The sequence below is a fragment of the Cupressus sempervirens genome, chromosome 9, assembly GCF_028749045.1.
Source record: "Cupressus sempervirens isolate cs-2001-9-10 chromosome 9, ASM2874904v1, whole genome shotgun sequence".
NCBI classification, from domain to species: Eukaryota; Viridiplantae; Streptophyta; class Pinopsida; order Cupressales; family Cupressaceae; genus Cupressus; species Cupressus sempervirens.
The window spans coordinates 202932981-202943658 of NC_143126.1; the positions used below are offsets into that span (position 1 = coordinate 202932981).

A 10678-nucleotide genomic window follows, 5' to 3' on the forward strand; every position below is an offset into this window, starting at 1 on the left:
TTTGAGAGAAGGGACAAAGATTTTTGGGTTGATAAAAGAGAATAGGAGGGAGAGATTTCCATGTTGAAATTTTTTCTGAGGAAGAGTACAATATTAAGTTGACTGGGGATGATATAAATGATTTGGTCATTGATCCTCCTCATGGAGTGTTGCAAACTATCAAAGAGATCTCCCTTTATTCACTTAGACTAGACAAATGGATGTTTCACCCCCCCCAAGATGTTGACTTAAAAATGTTGAGCTTTGGAAGGAAAAATTGAGGAGATGAAGAATAAAATAGATGAACATGAGAAAAAGGAGAAGGTTATTAAGAAAGAATGTAACAAGAGATAATTGAAAAATGGAAAAAGTGACCAAGGATGCTCTGAGTACATGTCAAAAAATGATGGATTCTTCTACCAAATGTTTGTAAATGATGTTGAACCATATAGACTAGGTTAAGGAGGTGAAGCTAATGCTCATCTTGGAGGATGCTGAAAAGGAAGATGTGGAACTAATGATATATGTGCTCCAATACAAAGAATAAGAACTAGAAAAAGACTAAGATCAACTAACTGAAACATCAATCATGCCATAGAGAAGAAAAAAGCATTTAGCAGGAACTAATGGATAAGGTGGAAGAATTGATATAGCTTCTTCCACCTTGTTGTTGTCTCTTTTTTTGTTTCTTTACATCTAGTTGCACTGTTAGTTTGTTTTGTCTTCTATTGGTAGTTTTGATGTTGGTTTTTGCTAGGTTCTATTGGTAATGGTTGTGGGTGTGTCTATTGGTTAGAAGTCTATTTCATTTTCGTAGTTCAATTTCTTTTGTTTCTATAAATTAATTGGGGTTTTAAGTCCCTTATAAAAAAACCTATTTTAGCCTTAATAAAAAATAAATAAAGTTGTATGAAAGAAAAGTGACATGAAATGATAAGGTCTAAAGAATATTTATAGATATTATGATATGAAAAATGAAGAAACTATCTCACTTAGAAGATCAAAGAAGAGGAACCACTTTGATGTAGAAAACTACAATAAAAACCCATAAAAATCTTTAACTATTCTAGATTTGGATCTTATGGATTGAGATTTAAGATTTGTAAATATGGAGGGAAAAGGAGAGAGATGAATTCTGTATGAAATGTTTATATGTATTCATGAACAAACAAGGTAAGGGATGAGATCATCCCTTACCTATTGTGCACAAAATTTGGGGCTTTGGATTGAAACTTTCAATGTAAAACCCTATTCTATAAATCAAATCTCTACACGAATAAAACCTATAAATTTATGCTTTCTCTAAAGAGAAAAAGCATGTAAAAATAAAGACAAATATAAGTATTTACCTCACTTGCAAAATCGCTGTGGAAGGATTGATACACATTCTCCACGAAGATATATCAATGCTTAATTAGGTGTTGATAATGAATGATGTAAATATCTCCACACATATAAATAGATACACTAATATCAAATAATATTTCCATGAATTGATGTATTATCTAAAAATGATCCTTTAAAGTTCTCTTGAATGGATGTTGTCTTGAAACAAGTTCACAAATGCATGCTCAAAGATAGATTGTACATGTAATGCATTGGTTATTCATGGATATAATTAATGGGAAAAAGAAGTGAGTAATCCTAATTAATAGAAAATTAATAATATAAATCAAAAGATCTAACTAGACTAGTGGAGAAAACTAGTTTAAAAACTCAAAAGTAGGACCGTGATCCAAGAAAAACCCCTAAGGTAAGTGACAATTTTTTTTTTTACTACATGTTAAGGGATGACTATGTTTCCTACTTTAGGAAAAGGGATGACCTTGGACCCTACACCAAGGGTTTTGGGCCTTAAGATGACTTTCAAGGTCTTGGGGATGCTAAAAAGGTCATTATAAATGAGACATAATCTTAAGAATCAGAGCAAGCAGACAATCAATGCATACATGAAGCTAGGAGATCATTAAGAGGATGGATAAAAGGTCTTAAAAATGAAGAGTTTACATTTTTTTATATTACATTAGTGTTTTATAGTTTTTGTAGCATGGATTCAAATGGACTCAATTCATTTTTTTTGTTAGTGTTTCATTCTCTTGCTTTCTTGTAGCTTTTTTTTTCTTTGGTGATTTTTCTTATTTGTTTCCTTGTTTGTAGTTTTTGAAGGGGTCTGTCTCTAGGTTCTATAGAAAGAGTATTTGGGGCCTCTTAGTCTTGTGCCTTTCATGGAGAATAGGTTTTGAAATAGATTTGGGCTATTATCTTCTAATTTTGGTGCTTGATCTCTAGGCCTTGCGTTCTTCATTTTAGAGATGTTGAACATTAATGAGGATCATTTTTGTTTTGAAAAATAGAATTTAATGATAAAAAAAAATTTATCATAGTCTTTCTATTTTTTATCTCCTTTCATTGATGCCCTCTTTTATTGACATAGATATCATCTTCTAGTGTAGTATAATTTTAGCCACACTAGTACATACTTGGAGGGCTGTTTGTATTTGGGTGTTTGGATTCCTTCTTGTTTAGTTAGTGGAGTATTTTGTGGAAAAAAAAATTGAGAGGAGAGATTTGATAATTAAGATGCTTTATTTATTATCTTTTCATAGCAGGTTTCTTCTACTTTGATGCATCCTTTTTTCAGAGATTTTGTGTAGCCTTCTCCCTAGTTTTGGTAGGTTTGTCTTTAGGCTTTTGGTTGGAGGAGATGGTGATTGTTTTACCCTATGTCTTTGATTGGTGTTAGACGTTTGAAGAAATTTGAGGTTAGTGTCCTCTTGGCCTTTTTTCTAACTTTGGGAATATTTTACATTTAGAATTTTGGAGTTACAATTGGTACCATCTTGGCCTTGCTCCTTTGTTTAGTGTATAACCAAAAGAGCTAACTTTGATTGGTTTCTACTCATTTTGATGTGTCTGCCTTGAATTTTGTACTCCTAATTTTGGAGATTTTAGAGAATAGAAGGATTAAATTTTCTAAGGAATATATTTGATGACCTTGACCCCTCTATCATCCTCTCATTTATTTAAACTTTCCCTGTACCCTAATTGTATCTTTTCTTAGCTATGATATTAGTTGTTGGTCTAGGATTTTTTGTCCTATTTGGTGTTTACATGGAGGGATATATATATATATATATATATATATATATATATATATATATATATATATATATATATATATATATATATAGTGCTTGTAATCCTTAATTTTTTGTGGTTGAGGTGATATGGGCTAAATTTTATGAGAGATAGAGCTTTGATGATTTTGACCCTTTATTTTTCTCTCTTTTTTGTAGTGGGAATCTTCTACATTGATGTTTCTTTTTCTAAAAGTTTTTATTGGTCTTGTCTCTATTTTTTGTAGGGGTTTATCTCCATGATTTTGGTAGGGGGAATTGGTTCCTCTTTGGCCTAGTAGCTTCATTTCATGTAGGGATGTTAGAGTACTTTGATGTTGGGTTTCATTGGATTTGATTTTGGCTCATACTATTTTAGGTTCCTAAATATGGAGATGCTAGAGGTTGGCTGATTTTATTTTATTTCACAAAAGACCTTTGATGATCTTGACCCTTTCATCTCCTTTCCTTTGTTTAAGGGTTTCCCTACCTTCATACAATCTTGTCTCAATATTAATGTTTTCTTTTGGTGCAATATTCCTTCAACCTCTTCGGTGTTTACATAGAGATGTTCATGCTCTTTGAAATCTTGAAATCATAAATTGGGTGATTGGGTTTCTTTTTGTTTAGTTGGTGCATTTGGTTGGATGTCAATTTCTTGAGACTAAACTTCTTAAAGATATTGGCCTTTCCTTTATCCTCTCCCTACAATGATTTTCATGTACCCAACATTTCTTTTTCTAAGAGTAGATGTTTGGATGCTTTTGATGAAAGTCTTGCTATTTTTCATTAAGAATGAGTATCTCAAGAGGGTTTTCTTTTATGTTCTTTTATCCTTCTTCCCCTTATTTCTCTCAGCTTTTCCTTGTTATTGAGTCATTTTCTTTACTAGGTGGCCACCTTACATATTGCTATCTTTTTATAGTGTAGACAATTGCTAATTCTAGGCTACAATGGTTGTGGTAGAGTTTGGTTGTAAGGTTTTTGAGTGGTTGTGCATTGATATGCTTGCCCTTTCTTTTTTCCTTTCACTATGCTTGTTCTCTCTTATTTTATTTTATTTTATTTTTGTCCCGGTTATCTTTTCTATTAATGAGGATAATGATCTATAGATTTGAGTTATGTATAACTAGGAAGATGTAGTTTCTCCTTAATATTTCTTCTCTTGTGTTGACAGGTATTGAGGTGGAGTATTATGGTCTAGCTGAAGTTCTTCCTAGGAATATGTGGTTTTTATTGAAGATTGGGGAATCCTTTCAAAATCCCTTGTAAGAAACTCTTAGGTTTAGCTCTTGGAACCTTATATATCTTATGAATTTTATTTATTTTTTGATATGGTATGTACGTACCACATCCTACTTTTTAGATTACCCCTTGATAAAAATTCTGCACTATCAGAACTAATAAACTTAACGTAAAAAGATATTAGTAGACTAAAGAAAAATCTGTCATCAACATAAAAAATTGTAATAGAGTAACATCAACTATTTGAAAATAAAAAGTATCATTAGATCCAAGGCTAAAAGTAAAAGTTCAATAGAATAAATGGAAATGAGATTTTTCCCCCTAATTAGAAGGTTAATTTCATTGTAATAACAATTAAACTATTTCACCTTGTATGTGTATATATATAGTTTATGATTTACATGAATGCATTTACATTTTCCAATTAGTCATACTTTATAATATTATACTTTAAATCTGCATAATAAGTATCGATTGATAAATATAGTTTTGAATAAAATGAAACAAACAAGTCCATCTTAGCTGGAATCAAAATCTGTATCAATCTTTAAAATCATCTTTCTCGCCATCTGCTTTCCGTGATAAATTTTTTTCCCCCTCGAATAGTAATGATCAGGTATGCATTCATTCATTTGCTAAAATCTATGATACAGCTGCCAATGAGGGTTTTTGACCTTTCAAATATTTATCACAGAAGCTCGAAATAGAATAAAGGTCTGATTCAGCAGAGTGGCAACAACACTCTCTATAAATGTAACGCACTATAAGTTGATAGTTCGTAGGATTGCTCTGTGCACCACTAGCATTTGCGTTGCAATGGCAGCCCCGGGGAAAACATACTTTCCATTCTTGGCGTTTTTGCTCATGATGATGTTGCTCTGTATACAAGGGTCTTCAGAGGATAAGAAGGCATGTTTTTACTCTTTTATTTTATAAACAAAAGCATTTTAGTATTGTTTGCCAGTGATGGAACATTTTTGTTTTGTCAAATTAGGTTTACATAGTCTACATGGGCTCTATTCCATCAAAAGGTGGCACGCAATTCCTCCAAGAAACTACTTCTGTGTACCATGGAATGCTTAAATCTGTACATGGAAGGTTGTTCTATGTTAATTATAATCTACCTTCATGTTTAGATCACTCTTAACAAATTTCTCGAGTTTGGAGTGATTTTGTATTAAATGAGTACCTTAAAATGTGTGGGCTGATATATTTGTAATGTTGGGATCAGCGACGAAGAGGCCAAAAATTCTTTGAGGGTCACTTATGGGAAGAGCTTTCGTGGGTTTGCAGCTATGCTTTCTCCATCCGATGCCTCAAAACTCAGAGGTAACCTAATTTCAAGAGATAGTGTGGAAATCCCTATTTTAATCTTAGGTACAGATATTTTCATGGTTTGAATTTAAACTTATTGTGGAAAACCTTCAGAATAATATTATTCTTTGCGGAGTGTTTATATAGATTAATTTTTGGTTGCTGAAATATAGATATGGATGGCGTTATTTCGGTGTTTGAGAGCAAGAAGCTGAAACCCTCGACTACTAGATCGTGGGATTTTGTGGGCTTGAATTCATCTGTTCATGATTACAAACTTGATTCTCAGGCCAATGTCATTATTGGTGTTATAGATACAGGTAAATTTTCACTTATATTGTTTATTGTTTCCTTTAATCAAATTCATGAATGTTTTCATTAATGTAACACTAATTCACATCTCTGTGTTGTGTTGTAGGAATATGGCCAGAATCAGAGAGCTTTAGTGACCGTGATTTTGGTATTCCTCCACCTGCTGGATGGAAGGGTGGTTGCCAAGTGACCTCGGATTTTCGTGGCTGCAACAAGTTAGATTCATATCTAGCCATTTTATTATCAATATATTTCATTGAACTTATTGGGCGCGCTTATAAAATGAATTCTGAAGCAAATTTGATGATTGATGGATTTCATAATTTTTATCTGGTGTACATGTATTATTGTTACTTAAGAGTTGTGTTCAAATAGTTTAATCTGTCGAAAAGGATTAGTGATTTCAAGTGACTATAAAGACATTACTCTAATCCATGTTCTTTAGACAACAACATCTTGCTTGTGATGCTTTATTTATTGAAATTGTTTTCTGTTATCTATTATCATAATCTAAAACAATTTTTTATTTTTAATACAAGTAGCTTGATTTATTTTGTTTCAATTCTTTGTACTATTTTAAATGGCTATCCACTCTATAAACTGTATAGTTGACCAATTTTTTAAAAAAAAAATCATGAATTTTTCTAAAAATTTCAACATTTGATCTTTATGATCTGCATAGTCTATAGTCGAAAACAAGAAAAAATATGAAAAATAATCATTACATTTTGTAAATCCGAAAAAAAAAGTTTGACTTTGACCTCTTCTGTTAAACTGCTAGTAAAATAATTAGCTAATATATTATTTACACGTCTGAATTTGTAGAAAACTTATTGGGGCAAAGTACTTTCGTGCTTCCAAAGCTCCTCCAGATCCATCGGAATACCTCTCTCCAAGGGATGCACAAGGCCATGGAACGCACACCTCCTCAACAGCTGCCGGATATTTTGTGAATAATGCAAACCTTTTTGGTATTGCTGGTGGACTTGCCCGTGGTGGAGTCCCTGGTGCAAGGGTTGCTATGTACAAAGTTTGTTGGATTAATGAAGATTGCGATGATGCAGATATTCTTGCAGCTTTTGATGAAGCAATCCATGATGGTGTGGACATTATTTCTATATCAGTTGGGGGTCCTGTTGTTCCCTATTTTTCCAATAGTATTGCCATTGGAGGATTTCATGCAGCACAGAATGGGATTTTAGCATCAGCTTCTGCTGGAAACAGTGGACCTAGTTTAGGAAGTGTTGCTAATGTTGCTCCATGGATTCTAAGCGTGGCAGCGACTACGATTGATCGTGAGATGGAAGCTGAGCTTCATCTTGGAAACAACCAGACTATAAAGGTAATTTGTTCTTAATACCAGTTATTCAACAGTATTATAGCAATCCCTGTTTTTTTGCACACTAGAATTTGGACAGGCACATTTATAGAAATGAAATATGAAATCTAAGTGAAAAAGAATTAGAACATTCATTGCTATAAAAGTTCTCATTTTTTACTGTTTTCTTCTTTTCTTAAATTTTCAATTATTATTCTAATATCAATGGGCCTTTAGTCTGCTGGTGAAGTTGCTGAATGGCTCACAAAGAGCAAGGCTCTAACATCATAAGGGATGACTGGGTGGATGCCCCTCAGCCCTTGGCTCTAAGTCAAGAGGATTCAGACACAAGTGGGCCCATATTAGATTCTTAAATCATTTCAGTGGTGGTCTTTGCTCCTTGGTAGTTGGGTTACAGATCTGAACCCTCCATAAAAATTTTTTAAAAATAAAAATTATTCTAATAAGAAATTAGAGAATGTTTTTATTTTGGATGTTGGGTACTGTTTTGTTTAGCTGGTTTGCTTCTTTGATTTAACAATTTAGTTTTTTGGTTCTATTATTTTTTGCTGTTGATAGTAGTTTAACTGTTGTTCTTATTTTGATTTTAATCTATTCTATAGGATCTCACTTTTTCTTGTGAACTCTTTACTTTGTCATGTTAAACTTGGCATTATATTTTACTAATGAATTCTACCCCTAATGAATTATAACCCTAGTTTGTTCTATCTAATCATAAGAATAAATTACAGAATGTAATTCAAAATGAACAATAAAAAATCAAGAGTAATCTGAATTAACTTTATCTTTGTTTACGGGACCTAAATTTTGAATAATAACTTTCTGCAGGGAGTTGCTTTAAACACATACACGATGGAATATAACTGGTATCCGTTGGTGTTTGCAGGCGATATTCCCAATGTAGGGGTTAGCAACCAAATATCTAAGTAAGAAACAAAAGGCTTGGTGAAATTCGGAAACAAATTTATGTCGTATATAATACGAGTTGTGTAATCTGTGTTCTCTATCAATGCTTCTATGATTTTTCAGGAACTGTGAATTTAACTCCCTGGATCACAATAACGTGAGTGGAAACATCGTTCTTTGCTATCTCACTGTCTCCCGTGTAGATTCTACTGTTTATGCTGGTGGTGGTGCGGGTACCATTGTTGTTAACGATGTATTCCCTGAGTCAGCAGACGCCTATATTGGCCCTGCCACTAGAATTACTCCTAAACAAGCAACAGTTGTGCTGAATTACATAGCTTCAACGAGGTAAACTTTACTCGATGTGTATAATGTCAATGAAAATAAATGCGTTGAGACTTCTCAACACTTTTCTGCTCTCACTCAGGTATCCGATGGCGAGAATTCAAAGAACTACAAACCCCCAAGGACCTGCACCAAGAGTTGCTTCATTCTCTTCACGAGGTCCCAATATTATATCACCGGACATTATGAAGGTATTTGTTTTCTTAATAGTTGAACTTGTGTCAAAAATTGTTAATTGCAGAAGAAATGAAATCAATATGCTTAAAGGTTAATAGAATAGTGTCATTATTAAATATCACATATTAATGGAAAAATTAAGCTTGTAAAAAAAATAAACACACTGAAATATAACACAAAATATGACGAAATGTATTATCAGCCCGACGTGGCTGCACCAGGTATGAATATCCTTGCAGCCTACTCACCCAAAATTCCACTTACTCCTGTTCAAGAAGAAACAAGGGCCTCCTCCTTCCGAATAATATCAGGAACATCAATGGCATGCCCTCATGCTGCAGGAGCAGCAGGGTGGGTTAAGGCTTTCCACAGGGATTGGTCAGCTGCCGCTGTACAATCGGCTCTCTTGACTACAGGTATTCATTCATCTATGGTTAATTGAGAATTTGTATGAGAAGTATTGAAACCCAACAAGGTTTTGCAATGTTTGAATTATTCTTGATTTGTTTTTCTGGATTTGGTTGTTTTTTAGATATGATTGTGTATGTAATTTTTTTACCATCAGTCAAGTATGATCTGAAATATTGATGATAAAAAATTGCATACACTATCAAACTCAAAAACAAATCATTAACAAATTATGGATTGTAGAAATCTGGTAGTTCTAATATTCCATCCCTAACAGTTTAAGTTGTGATGCAGCAACTATAATAGATAGAAGTTTTGGAGAGAATGGGCAAGCAGAGTTAGCTTATGGGGCTGGGCAAATCAATCCATGGAAGGCAACCGATCCAGGGCTTATTTATGATGCAGGCGAGGCTGATTACGTTCATATGCTTTGTAGGGATGGTTATAGTGATGCACAAATAAATACCTTGACAAGAGATGCAAGTAGCTGTGCTGGTATACAAAAAACTCCGAATCCAGGGCGAGGACTAAATTATCCAACAATTTTTGCTTATATTGTTCCAGGAAAAGCTTTTGAAGCTGTGTTCCCAAGAACTGTTACCAATGTAGGAGTTCCGGCAAGTACATACAAGGCTGATGTATTTCTCCCAGCTGGAATCAATGCCACCGTGAAACCAGACACATTAATCTTTTCATCTCTAAATCAGAAGCTATCATTTACTCTCACACTTAGCGGTGGACCAAACACGCAACCAGCCAAGACCGGGTCTTCAGGTTTCCTAACATGGTCCTCCGGTAACTACAAGGTGAGAAGCGCAATATATGTGTATGCTGACTCAACGTAAATTTAGATCTCAAGCCCAATATTTCATATAAACTTCTCAAGACAAATAATTGGCTGTATTTTATTAGCCATACTTCTTAGAAAGACATGGTATACACTTTCAAGTAAAACGTGAATAAGTGTATCGGAGATTCAGTTGCCCGTAGATCTGAGGAGATATCTTATGGAGGAGCTCTAGAAAAGTAGATCTTACCTTTTCATTCAGGATTTTCGCTATTTTACTTGCAAAATAAGACTTTTCAATTCTTCAAAGACTTATCATTTTGCAGGTCGACATTTTTTATGTAGGTCTTATTTAAACAATTTCTTTCTATATGAAGACTTTTCAATTCTTCAAAGATTGTTTACATTTGGAGGTAGACATTTTTTATGTGGATCCTATTTAAACAATTCCTTCCACTTCTTCCTTTGGCTTCTTTTTAAATTTTTTTTCTAAAAGATATTATTAAGAAATAGAACATTGTTCTGCTTATAAGAAGTCTCTTCATTTAAAAGTTATAACTTAATTTATATAGAATTTATCTACTATGAATTTGGATGTAGGGTCAATTTCATAGACAATCAATTCTAATGTTTTGCAGTATTCTTAATTTTTATTATTTCCTTACATTCCTAATTATATTTTTCATTTTCAAAGTGAACATCACTCTCCTTATTAGAAGTGTCTTCACCTAACCTAAAAGTTATAATCTA

At 33.3% G+C, this 10678-nt stretch overlaps 1 protein-coding gene across 1 annotated transcript; it reads left to right on the forward strand.

Annotated features, from left to right (window-relative positions):
* The first annotated feature begins 5156 nt into the window (after positions 1–5156).
* LOC149538196 (subtilisin-like protease SBT4.14) lies at positions 5157–9986 on the forward strand. The gene is made up of 11 exons (XM_089802431.1): positions 5157–5249; positions 5335–5438; positions 5572–5669; positions 5828–5974; positions 6073–6181; positions 6792–7308; positions 8134–8231; positions 8335–8559; positions 8639–8747; positions 8936–9149; positions 9436–9986. Exons 1-11 carry the CDS (start codon positions 5157–5159, stop codon positions 9984–9986), a joined length of 2265 nt encoding a protein of 754 aa, XP_089658557.1.
* Positions 9987–10678: the final 692 nt, after the last annotated feature.